The 21,509-nt window shown below is 41.8% G+C and overlaps 1 protein-coding gene across 1 annotated transcript; it reads right to left on the reverse strand.

Moving 5' to 3' along the window:
* Positions 1-124: 124 nt before the first annotated feature.
* Positions 125-20,889, reverse strand: LOC117522279 (BTB/POZ domain-containing protein 2). The gene is made up of 9 exons (XM_034183670.1): positions 20,387-20,889; positions 18,362-18,481; positions 15,831-15,987; positions 7,439-7,544; positions 5,855-6,052; positions 5,541-5,733; positions 5,050-5,137; positions 4,793-4,939; positions 125-1,056 (listed from the first exon to the last, which is right to left on the reverse strand). The coding sequence occupies exons 1-9, from the start codon at positions 20,887-20,889 to the stop codon at positions 895-897; spliced, it is 1,674 nt and encodes a 557-aa protein (XP_034039561.1). The 3' UTR covers positions 125-894.
* Between the last annotated feature and the right edge of the window lie 620 nt (positions 20,890-21,509).

Consider the following 21,509-nt stretch of genomic DNA (forward strand, 5'->3'; position numbering starts at 1 on the left):
ACAGATTCTTGCAAACACAAGTCCCTTATCATACTGGACAAAAGGCTCGACCTGGAAAAACCAAATAAACCTCTTTTGCACTCTTTAATCAATAGCTTCAAGGTACATATATATCTTAATAAGTGCCACTTTATCATACATATGACTGTTTTGCACCAAAAGGAAAATGTCTCTTCCACCAACACTTTTTAAAGTAAAGCCAGAAATAAAGTATCCCAGCGTGCATCCATACAGCAAACAAACACACATGCCAGACTAAGTAGTGCAAAATATTTGGGGTATTGGCAACTACCAAGCAAGAACACTATATGTAGAAACAGAATTTCTTACTATAGTTGTGATTAAGATTTACAACTTGGGGCCAAATTTGTCAAGGCTAGTGAACTCCGACTCAATGAAGTTTACAGCTGATGCGGAATCATAAAATCTCACTCTGCACTGAACAGCTGAGGACAATGATTTCTCAGAAAATCAATACATTATGCACTTCCAATACTTCCTTGCACTAATGCAGTGTAGTACAGGAAAGAATGACAGAGCAAGTACTTGTAAAATACTCTGTATCATGCCTTCAATTCACAGCAGTGACATCACTACTGTGATGAGTCCAAGAGGCTCCTCTTCTGTCCTTCCCTTGCATTGTTGGGTTATATTTGTTTAGAACGCTGATGTGACTAAAACCAAATAGCATAAAACAAGCTGTAGGAGACAGCATCTCAAATGACAAGCTATCCCCAGTGTAGTGGCCAACATCACCTGACGGCCATTTGATTTCCCATGTATCAACAGTAGTGCTCTACATAGAAAACAGTTTGATGTCAGAGACTGGCACCGTGTTCTGGCCCCATGATGACTTCGGATTATCACATGAGCTGGAAGGATGATGCAGAGGGACTATGTGTAGAAGATAACCTCTGGAATCTGTCCATCCTCTACAGAAGTGCCGTTGTTGTTACCAGCTGCATAGCAGAAGGTGAAGCAGGTCTTTGTGCCTGTTGATGATGACTCGTGTGTTACTTTTCTCATTCCCTTTGTGCCATAATGAGAATCTGGACCCTACAAAACACATACGGTGAGATGTTAATACTGGTGAATCATATTCTAGCAGTTTGGATGCATTCCCTCTCCTACCAATTATGTGAGTGTGTCTCAGAGTGCAGACCAGCTCTTTGGGTGTTTCTCACAAATGAAGCAGGAGTCCAGATATGGGTTTACATTAGTTATACCACAGAGGCTTAACATGGGAAGATTCACAAAACTAGAGTGCCAAGGGCCCTGTGGGTTACGGGCTCAATTAAAGTCTAAGGCATGGGTTAAAGCAATAAATTTTCATCTGACTGAAATTTTTTCCTGGCAAAAATCAATGCCAGCAATTCCCTAAAATGTGGCGTAGTGGGGGCACACACTGTTTTTTTCCCTCAATAAATACAATAAACACATTATACAGCATACAAATCAATTCTAAATAGCCTCTAAGGAGAGACAGACAAAGCATAAAAAGAATGCAAAACCTGAACATAAAGGTACATAAAAGGGTGGTGGGGGTGGGGTGTAGTCTTGATTCTGGGGGGGTCTGGGGGTGCTCCCCCAGTACATTTTTTTAAAGACCAAGTCAAATTTTGTGTATTCTGGTGAATTTTAATGGGTATGAAGCCCTCTGAATCAAAACTCACTTCAATCTGTGAAGTAAAAACACAGTATTGATTATGGGGGGTCTGGGGGTTCTCCCCCAGAATTTTTTTTAAAAGAGCAAGTTAAATTTTGTATATTTTGGTTAATTTTAATGGGTATGAAGCCCTCTGAAACAAAGAAAACTCACTTCAAACTAAGTAAAAACACAGTATTGATTATGGGGGGTCTGGGGGTTCTCTCCCAGAATTTTTTTTTAAAAAAGCAAGTCAAATTTTGTATATTCTGGTGAATTTTAATGGGTATGAAGCCCTCTGAAACAAAGAAAACTCACTTCAAACTGTTAAGTAAAAACACAGTATTGATTATGGGGGGTCTGGGGGTTCTCCCCCAGAATTTTTTTTTTTTTTTTTTTTTTTAAAGCAAGTCAAATTTTGTATATTCTAGTGAATTTTAATGGGTATGAAGCCCTCTCAAACAAAGAAAACTCACTTCAAACTGTTAAGTAAAAACACAGTATTGATTATTGGGGGGTCTGGGGGATCTCCCCCAGAAATTTTTTTTTTAAAAGCAAGTCAAATTTTGTATATTCTGGTGAATTTTAATAGGCATGAAGCCCTCTGAAACAAAGAAAACGCACTTCAAACTGTCAAGTAAAAATTCTTTGTCTTCTGTAGTATTTTGATTTGTTCTAATCCAGTGAATGCACCAAATGGGTGCTGTGTCGCTGTACAGTCCATAAAATACAAAATTAGGGCCTAAAGGAACTGACAACGTTGTTCTGCTGTGCAAAAAGTAACACTGTCACCAGTTTTGAAAACGCATGCGCACTGAGAAACTCAAAACTGGCTTATTCACATTTAATCTGTAAAATGCTCTCACTCCTAAAACAAACTGGGGCTGTAACTAACGATTATTTTAGTAATCGATTAATCTTTTTTTTTTTTGTTTTTTTTTTACTTACATGTGAGTTTTGCCATTATTTCTTGAAGTGAGTTATTATTAAAAGGCCTTTATCACGCAACATCAACGTTTGACCTTGTAATAAAGTTATGATGTTATATTCTCGTCAAAAACATACCTCGAATAATGTTTTGTTTTATTTTGAGAGATTTCCATCAGGTTTCGTCCAATTATGAGCATTTTTAGATGCCTACAGAAACTATCTCAACCACTGACAACATATTACAGCAAGAGTCCACAAAAGTATTTTAAAGGCCTGACTAAAATGTAATATGTGATCTTTAATAAGTTATTTTCATGAAAAAGACACAAATGTGCAATTTGCAGCATTTTATTTTTTTGTGTAAAAACACAGATGTGGTTTGACCGAAACAAATTGTCATTAAACTTAACCAGTTGTACATAATTCTCGTTTTACATTACTTAGTCCACATTTCATTTTATTTTATCTTATGTTTATATTAGTTGTGCATATACTCTGAATAATTTACCGTTAAATTTCACGATCTTTCATTTGGGTAAAAATTACTCGCACCACGGAAAGCACCTTTTTGGAATTGCACTCAAATCTCGTAATGGAAATTATATGCTCTTTAGGGTTTTAGAGGGGGAAAATTAAGATAAAGCGACAAACCATCAAAGCAGAGTCGGCTCATTGCTTCATTGGTTCAAAGCAAAGCCACGCCTCGCTCTACTTGGGGAGTGTCTGCCAATGTTCCCACGAAGACAGAGAGGAGAAGGACCGTGGCTCATAGCAAGCAGTAAACAGAGCGGAGAGGAGTGAAAATTCACACAGTCCTTTCCTCCACAGTCCACGCTGACATTGCTGCTGTTTTGATTAGTGCAGAATGGGATGTTGCTTTGACAGTGAGACTATCATATTTCGGCCCCAAAACACGCATGACACCACGTGCGCACGCGTATGTGTGGTTAAATTTTCCAAATGACGCAAATCCGTCGCTGTGACAGAGAACTTTAACCCATGGTCTAAGGCAATTTGGCCATTTTCGACATAAAAATGGCCACCATTTCCAAACAAACAAATCTAGGCATATAATTTTGGGATGGGAACAATGTCAATGACCAAAATTGTACCCTTGTTAAATTAAAATAAGTTATTGGACAGTTTTGGGGAAAATTTGAGCCTAATACCCAAACTGGCCGTTTTCTGCATAAAAATAGCCGTTATTTCCAAACTAGCGAATATATGACTATACTTTTTCGACGTGAAATCTGTCAATAACCCATATTATGCCCTTGACAAATTAGAAGAAAAGTTATCAGACAGTTTTTGATAAAACTGCCTTGAAGTGCTCAAAATGGCTATTTTCGGCATTAAAATGGCCACCATTTCCAAACAAATGACTCTACAAATATAATTTTTAGATGGGAACAATGTTAATGACCCATATTATGCCCTTGCGAAATTATAAAGAAGTTATAAGACAGTTCTGAGATATTGCTAGAAGAACGACAATGCCGACGACTACAACCAACGCCGCGCCACGACATAGGGTTAGCAGCCTATCAGCCGGTACCCCTAAATTTTTTACTTATGGCAAGAAACTATAATGGGCAGAATCATGGGACTTTGATGATGTTTGACATGAAATGTTTCTGTGTAGGCTCTCAGTTGTCCAGGTGGTTTCCATAGTAGAGAAGCTTGAATCTTCGACTGGACTGGGTTGCTCGACGCGAGGACGTTTCGCTTCAAATCGCAGAAGCTTCCTCAGCTAAAATTCTTGCTCTGGAAGTCTGACTTCTGTCTGACTCTTGTAGAGACGATTCTACAAGAGTCAGACAGAAGTCAGACTTCCAGAGCAAGAATTTTAGCTGAGGAAGCTTCTGCGATTTGAAGCGAAACGTCCTCGCGTCGAGCAACCCAGTCCAGTCGAAGATTCAAGCTTCTCTACTTTGACATGATATCCCAAGTGCATTACACTTTAAAAGTTTTTTTTTTTTTTTTTTTTTTCCAGTATGACCACTTCAATAATTGTCCTTTTTCTGTCTGTTTTCAGAACAATGAACTTATTTTTTGCAGTTACAGTGAAAGTAAATTGCTGTTGGTGACCTCATTCTCATTAACAATACTTGAAAGTAATTTTAACGAAAAGTATATTTACATTTCATAGTAGCATATTCACATGTGTGTTTTATTACCATAGAGTACTTTTACATGTGTATTATCTTCCGTACATACCTTAAGTGTGGCACAGGCAGTGTAGTTGACATTGGGTAATATCTCCACTGGTTCCTTAAACATAACTCTGAAGGTGTTTGCCGACCCGTCACAGCTGAAGCCTGTGTCGTTCTGGCCCAGCACGGTGTTGCTGTCTGTGTGAATTATCTGCAGGAAGCCAGACACAACTGCACAAAATCCATTCCACAACATGTGTGCACTCACTGAGATCAAACTAAATTTCTAATGGCTGAAAGGAAACTAGTTCAGCATCATACCTGTATGTTGACTTGATAATCTGTGGGTCCATGTATGGAGCCGTAAAGGCCAAAGCCAACCACGAATATCCTTCGGTTTACAGAAAACCTGCCACCACGAGTAGACATACGAAGAAGCAAAGCACAGGATTATGGACTGTGTTGGATATTTTATAATTTCTTGCTGAAATATTAATGACATGTCTTGCATGTTCAGTTTAATCTTTGCAAACGTTACAGTGTAAGCTATGAAAAACATATGTTGCAATTTGCCTGAAACTAAATTTAAGCACAAAACACTACAACTCCCAAAAAACAAAAACAAACAAAAAAAAAACCTGGTGGGGAAACTCCAGAGCAAGAGAGGATTGTCCTCTACTAATTATTGAGTGCTGTGTTTGGTTTATGAACAACACGTGTTTCTTTGCCATTTATACTCTTGGGAAACAATTGTCTAAAAACATGATTACAGTTCCATAGAACATAACCAAACTTTTAAATACTTCTCTTACCGTATCCGGTCACTTGTACCACTGTAGCCCCAGCGACTTTCCACCTGTCCAAAGCGTGTAATACTGCACTCCTTCCCGCGGAGGCAGCAGCGAGGCCGATCAATGAAATCAACATGTGGCTTTGGGTTCACAGTGAAGTGGAGAAAAAGACTCACCACTTCTCTATCAGTCAGAATGCTGGACTGGGCTGGGCCTGAAGGCAAGAAAACACACATCAGAAGATGTTGATATATTTTAAAGATGAAAGGAGAAATGGCAAGAGCAGGTCAAGGAAAAAGAACTTAAAGCAAGAGTGAAAGTTTTACTATATTCACCTGCAGCAAACTCCTCAATGGTCATGAGCGGAAAGCGGATGAGCGTGAGAGCTTTGCCCAGGACTTTACGTTTGTTCTCTGGCGTGGGTTGCAGCTGTTGCCTGTGTGCTTCTGCCTCAGCCCAACGCACTGCAGCTCCAAACAAACGTACCTCCCTCACTCCCAGAGTATCCCGCTCCAACACTGCCACCAATGTGTCTGAGGAAGAGAGCAGTAAATATGCAATGTGGCAAATATACACTGCTCAAAATAATTAGAGGAACATAGTGCTGCTAATGATTAAAATCTCAATCACACTTTGATCCTTTTTCTTTTGACGTTACCAACTTGGATGGAAACAGCAGATTTTTGAGAGCAATAACTGGTTTAATGTCCGTGCATTCGGACAGTTTTTGTTGCTGCACGGTTTACACAACAGCACTAGACCAGAAGTGTGTGTGTATATATTAAATAGCACCAAGAAAGTACAACACCATCAGCACATCTACACCACACAGATTAACTTCATGTTGTTCTCCGACATGAGGACTAAAAGAGCCAAATTTTTCCTCCTGGTCAGTGACACATGCAGGTGAAATACTGTTAAATACTGTTCATACCAGAGTAACTTGCTTTAATAACTGCCATTGTTATACCTCAAATGTGGGGTTTTGTGCATGAACATGGGTTCTGATGCTAATTCAGCTTTAACGATAGTTAATTAGCAGCCACAGAGCTCCAGGTTTAAGACCTTATGCTTGGTTCATAGTTTTTCATACAGATTTTATTGTTCAATGGACAAATTTAACAATGAAATGATCTTTGATAAGGTTATTAAAGGGGTTTTATAGTGCCAAACCAGTTTGTATGTCTTTTACATTTTCATGCATTTTATATTTAATATTGCCAATGTCTCACAATTCCATGAGTGTTGTCACTGATATTCTCCTGATTTAAGCAGAATTCCTGACTGAAGCAACTTGTTTAACATCTCTGTAGCATATGTAATACAAATAACCCCGACCCCCACAGATCCTCTTAATTTTACCTCTGAAACCTGAATTGTTTTGTGTGAAGCGCCTTGAGGCAACTCTGTTGTGATTTGGTACTATATAAAATGAATAAATTGAAATTAATTAAGTCCACTAAAAATTGATTAAAAGCCAGGGAGAAGAGGTGCATCTTTAGTGAAGATTTAAAAACCTCAATCGATCCCGCAGAGTGAATCAACCTTAGTTTAAAAAAATAAAAAAAATTAAAACTACATTTTGTAGTGCAGCAATAAATCATTCTTAGTATGTTATGGTGTCCCATGTTTGCAAAGTTCATAGACTGCAATTTATTATATGTTAAAATATTTCTGTAATTTTTTTCAAGAATTCATTTATTTTCCTCCATTGCTTTGTGTTTCTAAGAGCCTGTGTATGTGTTTTGCAATTTGAGGGGTGGTACACACACACACACACACACACATATATTATATATATATATATATATATATATATATATATATATATATATATATATATATATATAAATAAAATTGCCTGACAGCAATATGTAAACAGGGACAAACAACATTCAGACTGAGTACAGCAACATTACCCAAATCTATGTCTGTAAAGCCTTCAGCAGCAAGCGCATCTCCAGTGTTCTTATCTATGTTTTCTAGACAGAGGCTAGCAAGCTGAGGCTCATCAAACAAGCGTGCCTGAAACAAAAGAGCACAGCAAATAAGTAAAATGTCCACGGCACACTTAAAAACAGGGTACCAATGGTGTAATTGTCAAGAGTCTTATATATTGTAAACAAGCCAGTGCTGGAAGTTCCATAAATCTGAGGGGACCTGGACCAATTGTGCTACTGAGCAAGACTGCCAGGACTGCACAAAGCCAGGCCTAGAAGTGGAAGTAGTATTCTACTTTCCAAACACCCCAGATGGTACATAGTATAAGTATAAAGTGTCTACTATGTATTCTTACTGAGTGATCATGTTTGCAAGGTGTCCACATACACAGAAAAAATCCCTGAGATTAGCTGGCAAGGACATGTATACTCAGGTGTAACTTGCAAATGTGCAATATATTCCATTGTTTTATGTGCAATAGCTATTGTTTTTAAAGTAATTTAATACAACAATATTTTATTTTTATCTGTTTGCTTCATACATCAAAATATCACTCTAATATGCACTTGTATGGTGTATTATTTTAATAACAGTCTACATGTCTATTTATTTATCTATCTATTTATTTTTTGGACAGCAAAAATGTGGATGAGTGTGTTAATCTATCCTCCCCAGTTTATGTAGACAATAACTCAAACTAAATGCAATCACCTTGTCACCAAATTAAAATAACGCATAATGACGACCAATCCCATTTCACCTGGTAAACTTTGACGCACCAGATTGAAAAACCAACTTTGTTGTTATTCCTACATAATATCCTATAAACATGTTTGCCACCTGCTGGATGGTTAGTAGATGCTGGATAAATGATCAAAAAGAAGGAAAAAGGGTACAAACAACAACCAAACAAGACATCTTAGGGCAAAAAATATAAGTTTTCTTAGAATCACATTTTCTGATTCATTGTTAACTTTACACATTATAATTTGCAAGTTCAAGCATCAGAGCCTTGAGCTGTAAATTGTGTTGTTAAAGTTCCAAGAGGTACCTTTTTTCTCTTGTAATAAATGTAGATCCAAAACTGCATAATTCTGAAATTAGGTTACAAATAAAAGCATTCAAAGGACATTCTATATAAATTCCAAACTGAAAATACTGCATTTTAAGTGTTTTGTTGTGTTAGCTACTTAAAGCAATCAACCTGGGATTAAACAGCCTTCTGCACGGAACCCACAGGCACCCATGCAACACTGACCACTCTTAAAGCACTTACAGGCTACAGTCTTGCATTTTGCCTCATATCCCTTTTTCCCTCTATTTACACCCAAATATACTTCAAATGATGGCAAATCACATCAAATCATAGTTTTACCTAAATCATATTAATATATCAAAAACAAAGAGTTCACCGTGCTTCTGTATAGCACAATCAAATCTGGTGCAGCCAAGTAGGACTAATTTTTAAAAAAGAAAAATAACTGGTGCAACACAGGAATAAGTGCCAGAAAATTTAATAAGGTGCTGAAAGTAAAAAATGTTCAACGGGACTAACGTTTCGATGTGAGAGTCACATCTTCCTCAGAGTCCTCATATTAATATATGTTTTTCCATAACATGGGTGGTAATCAGTTTAATTTTTTTATGGAATGCCCCTTTAAGGTAACTAAAATTTGTCAATTTGGTACTAATAACAAAAAAATAATGTTAGTGGGTGTATTGAACTTATTTTGAATGGTTCTGATACTTGAGGTATCAAGTGTATGTTGTGTAATAGAAACAATGAATCATAAAAAATGATTTTAATAAATTAGCCATAGTGTACTCTAAAATGTCTGTCTTCTTTGCTTTTGTATTCTGATTTTCTTTATATTCACAAAAAACATACTTATGCAATTTTTATATTTAATTAATGTGCTTGATGTAAAAGAGGCCAATTTTGATCAATTTTGATGTCATAACCATTTTGAAGTTGGATAAAGTTAATCAACAGACCCATATTATCTGACATAATTGTATTTTCATAGCTACGACTGGCATAATGGTCTATGCAAGTTGTCTTATTGGTTTTCTTGTGCAAGAAAACATATAATTAGACACCAAAATTGTCATAATCGGACCATCATAACAGATTTTATGAATTTGACCCTTCACGAAAAGTGCATTGACCTTTCCACATTTTCGGTCATTGTGACATAACGCAATGTCAAAAATAGGTCAAACTATATATTTTTGAACTCTACTCGTCAAGACGAGTAATTTGATATGCATATCAAAAGGATTGAACCATTATTGAATTTTGACCCCAAAATGGGGGTTTTGGGCCCAAAAATGATTTTTACTTTTGGCATCGCCCCTGATGTGAAACCTTACTATATAAGGACTTGATCTAGCATAGATGCCTGCTTGTAACAAAAAATGCAGAAAAACATTTTTTGAAGCACTTTTCTGCCTTCTGATCAATCAATCAATCAATTTTTTTATATAGCGCCAAATCACAACAAACAGTTGCCCCAAGGCGCTTTATATTGTAAGGCAAGGCCATACAATAATTATGTAAAACCCCAACGGTCAAAACGACCCCCTGTGAGCAAGCACTTGGCTACAGTGGGAAGGAAAAACTCCCTTTTAACAGGAAGAAACCTCCAGCAGAACCAGGCTCAGGGAGGGGCAGTCTTCTGCTGGGACTGGTTGGGGCTGAGGGAGAGGAAAAAGACATGCTGTGGAGGGGAGCAGAGATCGATCACTAATGATTAAATGCAGAGTGGTGCATACAGAGCAAAAAGAGAAAGAAACAGTGCATCATGGGAACCCCCCAGCAGTCTACGTCTATAGCAGCATAACTAAGGGATGGTTCAGGGTCACCTGATCCAGCCCTAACTATAAGCTTTAGCAAAAAGGAAAGTTTTAAGCCTAATCTTAAAAGTAGAGAGGGTGTCTGTCTCCCTGATCTGAATTGGGAGCTGGTTCCACAGGAGAGGAGCCTGAAAGCTGAAGGCTCTGCCTCCCATTCTACTCTTACAAACCCTAGGAACTACAAGTAAGCCTGCAGTCTGAGAGCGAAGCGCTCTATTGGGGTGATATGGTACTACGAGGTCCCTAAGATAAGATGGGACCTGATTATTCAAAACCTTATAAGTAAGAAGAAGAATTTTAAATTCTATTCTAGAATTAACAGGAAGCCAATGAAGAGAGGCCAATATGGGTGAGATATGCTCTCTCCTTCTTGTCCCCGTCAGTACTCTAGCTGCAGCATTTTGAATTAACTGAAGGCTTTTTAGGGAACTTTTAGGACAACCTGATAATAATGAATTACAATAGTCCAGCCTAGAGGAAATAAATGCATGAATTAGTTTTTCAGCATCACTCTGAGACAAGACCTTTCTGATTTTAGAGATATTGCGTAAATGCAAAAAAGCAGTCCTACATGGCTGATGGCTGTCTGTGTGGCTGAATTCATGTTTTAGCCACTGCGCGAGTGAATACAGGACAAAATACTGGAGCCTGACCAATATATCGGTTGGCCAATAACATTGGCTAATATTAGGCTTTCATTTCGGGCCCCTTCACACACAGCACAAATAAGTACGAATCAGGGCAAATCACAGCGAAACAGCCCAAATGAGCGAACCACAAAAACATCGAGCCAACGTCGGGAGGGATCACGCAGTGGGGCAGGCGTGAATGATCCCACTGCGATGGTTTCGTGCACGTGTGTGCACGAACATAATGTGAGCAGCTGGAACGTGTTGCACACATTGCGCTGCTGCTACGGAGAAAAAAAAATGACAACCACACACCATATAAAACACCGCAATTTCCAATATTTAATCACTCTTATTGCGTGGACAATACAAGTATGATCCCTCTGTGCCTCTGTATATGACCCATGGTCATAGACATACAATCATGAAATGACATGAATGAAGCGGTGTGCTCTTATTATGTTTTAGTATGTCCATCCAGGTATAGAAACAATTACTACAATAATTACATACACAATTACATGCCAAAATAACTAAAAACAATGATCACATAACACAGAAACAGAGAGTGACACTTTGGTGTGTGCGCTGAACAGACAGGGGGCGTGGCTGCCAACAGCAGCAGCTGTTGAGATCTCTGGACCTGGACGTCGCAGGCTGTCCCAGGTGAAACAGACTGCAGGTGATCTGAATGTCATTTCCAGGTGTCGATGAGTCTCTGGCCGGTGATCAGCTGAGAGGCGGCTCGCTGTGCGCGCTCAGACGTGGCTGGCCGCTCCTCATCTGTACATACATAATCCGCATTTCATGTATTGGGGGGGGGGGGGGGGCAGCGCAAAACACACGCACGCTACATGTGTTGAGGGGGGAGCCGACACTCAGGCACTTGGACTCCACGTGTTGCTTGGTGCCACAGTCATGGGGGCACTTAGGCAAATTTCCCGGCCAGCTCGAAAGTGGCCGCCTACTTACTATTTTCGTCCTGACTGCACGTTAGCCACCACATTTCCTAACTGCTCTACGAGTGGTATTGGATGTTCGTGTGTAGTGCCTGGAATTTGGCCGACACCTGCCGAGAGAGGGATCAAACGGGCATTCACAGGGCACTCTCTGTCTTTCGGCCACTGATGTGCACGAATGGTTGTGGCGACGAGGCGTTAGAGGCGGCTCCGATTTTTCATGAATGGCATGCTTCGTGCACTAGTTGGCTTCAATCATACTATGTGTGAAGGGGCCCCAACATATCGTCTTATTGTTGCCAATATGAAAACTTTTGTTTTGAGCAATCCAGAATCCATAAGTAATCCAGAAAAACACTGGCTGATGGAAATGGTATGATTATATAGTTTGTCCAGCAGAGGGTGCATGGGGGGCATTGTTCACAATGCTGTCAAGCATGGCTGGGACCCACATTACCCCTTGGTCAGATAATCTACAAGAGGACTGAGGTAAAGCAACCGGCTGTCATTCATTTTTAATGAAGAGTGGAGGTTTAACAAGGACAAGACAAGAGGTCACAATGCCACCAGCTCGGCAGGATCAAAATAGACAAGAAGTTTATTTTATGCAAATGCTGTCCAATGTGACATAATGACTGCCAATCCAAGTGACAACAATTTGTAGAATGTTGGTTGGACATTGGTTATATTTTCAGTTATTTATAATAGAGCTCACGTTTAAACTAAAATATAGCTTAAAGCCTCAATTACATTTCTTTGTCATATGGGTTTGATAAAGAAATGTTAGGAATCACTGTCACTTTTATGTATATATATCAGCATGTATGGTACCCAAGTCCTGGAGAGGGGCTGGACGCTTCATTTTTCTGGTGTTGCCCACGGGGAGAGGCGGAGAGCTGGGGTCGCACTGCTTATTGCTCCCCAGCTCAGTCACCATGTGTTGGAGTTCACTCCAGTGAATGAGAGGGTCGCATCCCTATGCCTTCGGGTTGGGGACAGGTCTCACACTGTTGTCTCGGCCTACGGGTCGAGCGGCAATGCAGAGTACCCGACCTTCTTGGAGTCCCTGGGAGGGGTACTAGATAGCGCTCTGACTGGGGACTCCATTGTTCTTCTGGGGGATTTCAATGCCCACGTGGGTGACAACAGTGAGACCTGGAGGGGGGTGATTGGGAAGCACGGCCTCCCCGATCTGAATCTGAGTGGTGTTCAGTTGTTGGACTTCTGTGCTAGTCACAGTTTGTCCATCACGAATACCATGTTCGAGCACAAGGGTGTCCATAAGTGCACGTGGCACCAGGACACCCTGAGCCGGAGGTCGATGATCGACTTTGTAGTCGTATCATCTGACCTTCGGCCACGTGTCTCGGACACTCGAGTGAAGAGGGAGCAGAGCTGTTGACCGATCACCACCTGGTGGTGAGTTGGATCCGCTGGGAGGGGAGGAAGCCGGTCAGACCTGGCAGGCCCAAACATATCGTGAGGGTCTGCCGGGAACGACTGGCAGAACTCTCTGTCAGTGAGGTCTTCAACTCCCACCTCTGGGAGAGCTTCTCCCAGATCCCGGGGGAGGCTGGAGACATGGAGTCCGAGTGGACCATGTTCTCCACCTCCACTGTCGATGCGGCCGCTCGTAGCTGTGGTCACAAGGTCTCTGGTGCCTGTCGCGGCGGCAATCCCTGAACCTGGTGGTAGACACCGGAAATAAGGGATGCCGTCAAGCTGAAGAAGGAGTCCTACTTGTCTTTGTTGGTAGGTGGGACCCCGGAGGCAGCTGACAGGTAGCGGCAGGCCAAGCGTGCCGCAGCCTGTGCGGTCGCAGAGGCAAAAACTCGGGTCTGGAATGAGTTCGGGGAGACCATGGAGGAGGACTATCGGTCGGCCTCGAAGAAATTCTGGCAAACTGTCCGACGCCTCGGGAGGCGAAAGCAGCTCTCCACAAGCACTGTCGATGGTGCGGGTGGGGAGCTGTTGACCCTGACTGGGGATGTTGTCGGGCGGTGGAAGGAATACTTCGAGGATCTCCTCAATCCCATCGTCACGTCTTCCGAAGAGGAAGCAGAGACTGGGGACTCAGAGGCGGACTCATCCATTACCCAGGCCAAAGTCACCGAGGTGGTTAGAAAGCTCCACGGTGGCAAGGCTCCTGGGGTGGATGAAATCGGTCCTGAGTACCTTAAGTCTCTGGATGTTGTGGGACTGTCTTGGCTGACACGCCTCTGCAACATCGCGTGGCGGTCAGGGACAGTGCCTCTGGATTGGCAGACCGGGGTGGTGGTCCCTCTGTTTAAGAAGGGGGACCGGAGGGTGTGTTCCAACTATAGGGGGATCACACTCCTCAGCCTCCCCAGTAAGGTCTATTCCAGTGTACTGGAGAGGAGAATTCGACCGATGGTCGAACCTCGGATTCAGGAGGAGCAGTGTTGTTTTCGTCCTGGACACACTGGACCAGCTCTACACACTCCATTGGGTGCTCGAGGGTTCATGGGAGTTCGCCCAACCAGTCCACCTGTGTTTTGTGGATCTGGAGAAGGCGTTCGACCGTGTCCCTCGGGGCACCCTGTGGGGGGTGCTCCAGGAGTACGGGGTCCTTTGCTAAGGGCTATCCGGTCCCTGTACGACTGCAGCAGGAGCTTGGTTCGCATTGCCGGTAGTAAATCAAACCTGTTTCCAGTGCACGTTGGCCTCCGCCAGGGCTGCCCTTTGTCACCGGTTCTGTTCATTATTTTTATGGACAGAATTTCTAGGCGCAGCCAGGGTGTAGAGGGGGTCTGGTTTGGGAACCACAGAATCTCGTCTCTGCTGTTTGCGGACGATGTGGTTCTGTTGGCTTCATCAAATCAGGACCTTCAGTGTGCACTGGGGCGGTTTGCAGCTGAGTGTGAGGCGTCCGGGATGAAAATCAGCACCTCCAAATCCGAGGCCATGGTTCTCGACCGGAAAAAAGTGCTTTGCCCTCTTCAGGTCGGTGGAGTGTCCTTGCCTCAAGTGGAGGAGTTTAAGTATCTTGGGGTCTTGTTCACGAGTGAGGGACGGATGGAGCGTGAAATCGATAGACGGATCGGTGCAGCATCTGCAGTGATGCGGTTGCTGTATTGGACCGTCGTGGTGAAGAGAGAGCTGAGTAGGGGGCAAAGCCCTTGATTTACCAATCGATCTACGTTCCGATCCTCACCTATGGTCATGAGATTTGGCTCATGACGGAAAGAACGAGATCGCGAGTACAAGCGGCCGAGATGAGTTTCCCCCGCAGGGTGGCTGGGCGCTCCCTTAGAGATAGGGTTAGGAGCTTGGCCACTCGGGAGGAGCTCGGAGTCGAGCCGCTGCTCCTCCACATCGAAAGGAGCCAGTTGAGGTGGCTCGGGCATCTTTTCTGGATGCCCCCTGGACGCCTCGCTGGAGAGGTGTTCCAGGCATGTCCCATTGGGAGGAGACCCCGGGGAAGACCCAGGACACGCTGGAGGGACTACATCTCTCGGCTGGTTTGGGAACGCCTTGGTGTTTCCCCGGAGGAGCTGGAGGAGGTGTGTGTGGATCGGGAGGTCTGGGCGGCTTTGCTTCAGCTGCTGCCCCCGCGACCCGACTCCGGATAAAGCGGAAGAAAATGGATGGATGGATCAGCATGTATATCGGTATCGTAAATTTTTTACTCTTTAATATAGGGACTGCTATTGCCCCCCAAAAAAATCCATTATCAGTTAGGCTAATACACAACTGAATACAAAAGTAAAATAGGAATTCGAGAAGGGACAGAACGTGTGATTGGGGATGCTGCCAAAACTTTTTTTAGTTAGTTTTTGCTTGAGAGAGATAAAGCTTTTCAGCACAGCAGTTTCCCACACAAACTGTTATTGTAGACTTTTGCATTTCTCAAAAGCAAATAAAGTCATAATTCTGTGATGTGACAATAGTTTGAAGAATCTAACCTGTGTAAGCAGCATGAAAGCATTGTCCGCTCTCAGATTCTTCTTGAGGAACTCCACACAGTGAGCCTCCAGGGCTGGCACTGCATACTTCTTGGCTGTATATAGTGTAGTCATCACTGTTTCAGGCCCAATCTGGACTTCATCAGAGTACAGGAATCTGGAAATGGTTTACATGTGACACAAAACACAACCACTGAGGTGTGATTTATTGTCACAATAACTATCCGAGGCAGAGCTCAGCAGTAAGGTTCTGAAACTAAAAATCACATTCATTTTCTTCATAGGGATTTAGATTATGTGCTAAAAAGTTGTAACCATCCAAAGTAGACTAACTAAGCACTACAACATTGTGTAATGATGGTATGTGCTCCTGCAGAAGCCACAAGTCTATAACAACCTAAAAAAAAATAACGTGTTTTATCCATGATGTCAGTGAAAAAGAACTACACTAACCAAAATCCTAAATTAAACTTGTGATGTCTCTGACTGGCGGACGTCGTTGTTCCCAGGATTTTTTTTTTTTTTTTTTGAGCCTGTGAACCAATATGGGAAATGCTGCAAAAGTAAGCATCTCAGCTGTTCACCGTACAGAGCAACACACTTAAGTGTTTGTGTAAATGCTTCTCTGCACTGAGTTCAAATCAAGCTAGAGATGAGTTTACAGAACCCCCCAGCCCCCTTTGTTAGTTTTGACATCTTTTGTCATGGGTGGCTGTAATTTGCTGCTCACTAAACTATCATATTTGCCACAGGAGATTTGGTATGTGACTTGACATTTGTGAGCACATGATGAATCAAGTGACAAATGTCACTGTTGTAACGTAAACTCAAACAGTGATTGCAGTCAGGACCATTTTCTATACCCACTTGCTCCAATTAAGGTGTGAAGGAGGGGTATACCCTGGACAGGGCCACATATAGACAAACAAACACATTCACACCTGCACGCACACCTACGGACAATTTAAAGTTTCCAATCCACCTAACCTGCATGTCTTTGGATGTGGAAGGAAGCTGAAATCCACGCAAACACGAGGAGGACATGCAAACTCTAACACAGAAACATGGGAATCGATCCCATTAACTTCTTCCTGTGAGGCAACATTGCTAACCACTAAGCCACTGTGTTGCCCCAGACACAACAGAAAACTACAAAATATATACAAAACTATTATTATACCATTATTAATTATGATAACGATAATGAAAATTATGATGACTTCATAAGGTTGAGAAGAAGATCGAGAAGGTTGGATTTTCAATGCATTATGGAACGAGTAGTTCCTTCTTAATTATTAATTATGTGCACAGTCTTGTACCTTTGTCTTTTTTTTAACCCCCATTATTTTTTGATGCAAATATTTTATTTTTTATGATCATAATTCACCTTGTAGTTGATGAGCTTGGTTCAAGATTTTTCTTCTTCTGGAACCCTCTAAACAACTTTTGGGCTGGAAACCATCAGTTGTATCTGGCAACACTGATGATGAGCATGCTTGAGCAGTGCTAGAACATGCACAAGTTTGTGTGAAATAAATAAATATGACGCATGTCATGTCACAAAGTTCCACTGTAAAGATTATTTGTCACTTTATTTTGTTCAATACCAAGCTATAGTTTTGTATAAATAACAATTAAAACAAAAATTATAATTCTTATCTATGAAAGGAGGGGTGCAGTCAGTCTGCTATATGTAAGCCTTATCCTGTCAGATCCCAGAAGTTAAGCAGGGTTGGGCCTGGTTAGTACTTGGCTGGGAGTCCTCTTTGGAAGACTAGGGGCTGTGTGTTTCTCCAGGTAAAACTGGAGTTGCATCAGGAAGAGCATCCAGCATAAAACTTGTACCAAATCCTAATGTGGATGGATGTGTGCGGATGTGAACAACAAACGGGAGCAACTCCCAGAACAACATCTGGGGGCCCTGCAGAAAACGCTACCCTAACCCTAAACTTGCTTTTTGATTGTTCCATTGCGGTATAAGTTTAAAAATGGGCAATATTAAATTAGCAGGCATGAATAAACATACTCTATTGTTTGTGCCTTAATGTTATTTAAAGGTTGTGAAAATATATATATATATTTTTTTTTAATAAGGGTGTGTAGTGGTACTTTGATCATGGGGTGGGTTCAAGTGTAATATTTGTTCTGGGAGGTCCATCCATCATATAATATTTGCACCCCAGTTACAAATTTTGAGTGTCCATATATCAAATGTCACCAGGTTCACACTTGGTCCCAGTCAGGTAGCCCTGGTTCAGTCAAGGTAGGCCTGGTCATCTGGTTACCAGGTGTCTACTTTCCAGGTTAAAGTCAAAACAGTTTGCCTTTGACTAAATTCTATGGTGAAAGCAACAGTCACTTCTGCAGTTGTAAGCATGCTTTACTGATTAAAGTGTTTTACTTTTTCGCCCTCTTCCATCTGACTGAATGAGCACACATAAAATGTATTTGTGAAGGTTGTCTTGCAAAATCTGGATGAAGAATAGAGGACAAAAATCTGCCAATACCAGACAAATCATCTGTCTCCTTACTTTAGCAGGGCCAGAAAGGCAGCAGGCTCCACATCTGGAAGCTCTATTTCAGTTGAGGTGGTCGCCATCCCACCGTTAAACATTGCATCAAACACTGCACTGCCCACAGCGAGAACAAACCTGGCGATAGCAACAAAAACATCACCTTTTTTTTAAGTGCGCACAGCTAAGTACAACAATTACAAGTGCATCACAAAAAACAGACTATCGTGAAGAGTTCGGTATTTTTGTCAGACATTTCAGAACTGAAAATGCCATATGCATTTGAATTTTTCACAATATTCTATTTCTTTTACAACCCCTGGCAAAAATTATGGAATCACCGGCCTCGGAGGATGTTCATTCAGTTGTTTAATTTTGTAGAAAAAAAAGCAGATCACAGACATGACACAAAACTGAAGTCATTTCAAATGGCAACATTCTGGCTTTAAGAAACACTATAAGAAATCAGGAAAAAAAATTGTGGCAGTCAGTAACGGTTACTTTTTAGACCAAGCAGAGGGAAAAAAATATGGACTCACTCAATTCTGAGGAAAAAATTATGGAATCATGAAAAACAAAAGAACGCTCCAACACATCACTAGTATTTTGTTGCACCACCTCTGGCTTTTATAACAGCTTGCAGTCTCTGAGGCATGGACTTAATGAGTGACAAACAGTACTCTTCATCAATCTGGCTCCAACTTTCTCTGATTGCTGTTGCCAGATCAGCTTTGCAGGTTGGAGCCTTGTCATGGACCATTTTCTTCAACTTCCACCAAAGATTTTCAATTGGATTAATATCTGGACTATTTGCAGGCCATGACATTGACCCTATGTTACCCTATATTGACCCTATTTTGCAAGGAATGTTTTCACAGTTTTTTGCTCTATGGCAAGATGCATTATCATCTTGAAAAATGATTTCATCATCCCCAAACAGACTTTCAATTGATGGGATAAGAAAAATGACCAAAATATCAACGTAAACGTGTGCATTTATTGATGATATAATGACAGCCATCTCCCCAGTGCCTTTACCTGACATGCAGCCCCATATCGTCAATGACTGTGGAAATTTACATGTTCTCTTTAGGCAGTCATCTTTATAAATCTCATTGGAACGGCACCAAACAAAAGTTCCAGCATCATCACCTTGCCCAATGCAGATTCGACATTCATCACTGAATATGACTTTCATCCAGTCATCCACAGTCCACGAGTGCTTTTCCTTAGCCTATTGTAACCTTGTTTTTTTCTGTTTAGGTGTTAATGATGGCTTTCGTTTAACTTTTCTGTATGTAAATCCCATTTCCTTTAGGCGGTTTCTTATAGTTCGGTCACAGACGTTGACTCCCGTTTCCTCCCATTCGTTCCTCATTTGTTTTGTTGTGCATTTTTGATTTTTGAGACATATTGCTTTAAGTTTTCTGTCTTGACGCTTTGATGTCTTCCTTGGTCTACCAGTATGTTTGCCTTTAACAACCTTCCCATGTTGTTTGTATTTAGTCCAGAGTTTAGACACAGCTGACTGAACAACCAACATCTTTTGCAACATTGCGTGATGATTTACCCTCTTTTAAGAGTTTGATAATCCTCTCCTTTGTTTCAATTGACATCTCTCGTGTTGGAGCCATGATTCAAGTCAGTCCACTTGGTGCAACAGCTCTCCCAGGTGTGATCACTCCTTTTTAGATGCAGACTAATGAGCAGATCTGATTTGATGCAGGTGTTAGTTTTGCGGATGAAAATTTACAGGGTGATTCCATAATTTATTCCTCAGAATTGAGTGAGTCCATATTTTTTTCCCTCTGCTTGGTCTAAAAAGGTAACCGTTACTGACTGCCACAATTATTTTTCCTGATTTCTTATAGTGTTTCTTAAAGCCAGAAAGTTGCCATTTGAAATGACTTTAGTTTTGTGTCATGCCTGTGATCTGCTTTTTTTCTACAAAATTAAACAACTGAATGAACATCCTCCGACGCTGGTGATTCCATAATTATAGCCAGGGGTTGTAGATGCACCTGCACAGTGCGAGCACTTTACCTGTGCGCAGGTATCCTCTGGACGCCCATTCCTTTGCCCACTAAAAAATGAACGTCACTCAGCACCTCATTGTTGAACAGGAAAGCGAATCTTTCCTTCACGGTGCTTTTCGTTGCCTGCCAGTTGTACACCGGTTCTCGGTACACCAGCACGGACGCAGCTGCAGGGGTCGGCGCTGATGCCGCGGACGCGTTTGACGCCGCTGTGGCTATCATGTTGGACGCCGGGGTGGCCATGGCGGTAGCCGCCGCAGCAGGCTGCTGCAGGGAGTTCTGCGCCGCCGGCGGAACTCCGGAAGAAACACCGCTGCTGTCTCCGCCACCAGGCCCCAGCTGTGGATTGGGACGCCGCGCGGCTACCTGTGGTCCACCAGACGAACCGACCGCTCCGCCGTTAGACGCTGGCATGGAAAAAACGCTGTTACTGGGCTGACTGTTTCCCAAAGGACCAGGAGCCGAGAAATTAAGGCAAGGAGGCCTGCCGCTGTTATCTCCAGCAGCCATCTTGAACTAGACGTCGTCCCCAAACAACACACTTCTTCGCTTTATCCATTTCCAGCAGTCTTTGCAGTTTTAGCTGCTCTCTTGCCCCTCCTGTCGTTTGTTATTTGTACTGCGGGCGGCACAACGATCGGTTTTCCTTTTTTCTTTACACTTTCTTCCGCAAGGCGTCTCTCACTAACAATTTTATGTTTTCACAACGTTGCAACAAACGGAAACTGTGACAAAACCTAACAAAACATAAATCTGTGCCCTCCTGCAAGCGTTGCGACAACATCGCCATCTGTCTTGCATGGATGGACCACAATGGAAATAAGTGTTTTCATTTTCTGGTGTCAGCATTGTTCATGCATTTACAATTATATTATGTACTTACATTGATCTTACTAAATAAAATCAATCAACCAGCCATTGACCAAAATGTTATCAGATGTTGCAGCAACATTACTGTAATGTCCGTTGCTGTGGAATATGCTCATATCCAGCTGCCACAGCCCATCGGCTTCCTTAATTACTTCAACAGGCATTTTGTAATTTTGATTACTGATTTTCAATGGAATGATTGTTAAGCTCTGAAAAAGAACAAATTTAATGGTCATTATTTAGCTTGCATCCTTCACCTG

This window comes from Thalassophryne amazonica, chromosome 12 (genome assembly GCF_902500255.1).
Source record: "Thalassophryne amazonica chromosome 12, fThaAma1.1, whole genome shotgun sequence".
NCBI classification, from domain to species: domain Eukaryota; kingdom Metazoa; phylum Chordata; class Actinopteri; order Batrachoidiformes; family Batrachoididae; genus Thalassophryne; species Thalassophryne amazonica.

Excerpts from the sequence above, each read along its gene's own strand:
- LOC117522279 (XM_034183670.1), bottom strand. The coding sequence starts at position 20,889 with ATGGCTGCTGGAGATAACAGCGGCAGGCCTCCTTGCCTTAATTTCTCG. Across the intron at positions 5,734-5,854 it reads CATTGAGGAGTTTGCTGCAG|GCCCAGCCCAGTCCAGCATT; the intron begins GTGAATATAGTA and ends TCTTGCCTTCAG. Across the intron at positions 4,940-5,049 it reads ATTATCAAGTCAACATACAG|ATAATTCACACAGACAGCAA; the intron begins GTATGATGCTGA and ends GGCTTCCTGCAG.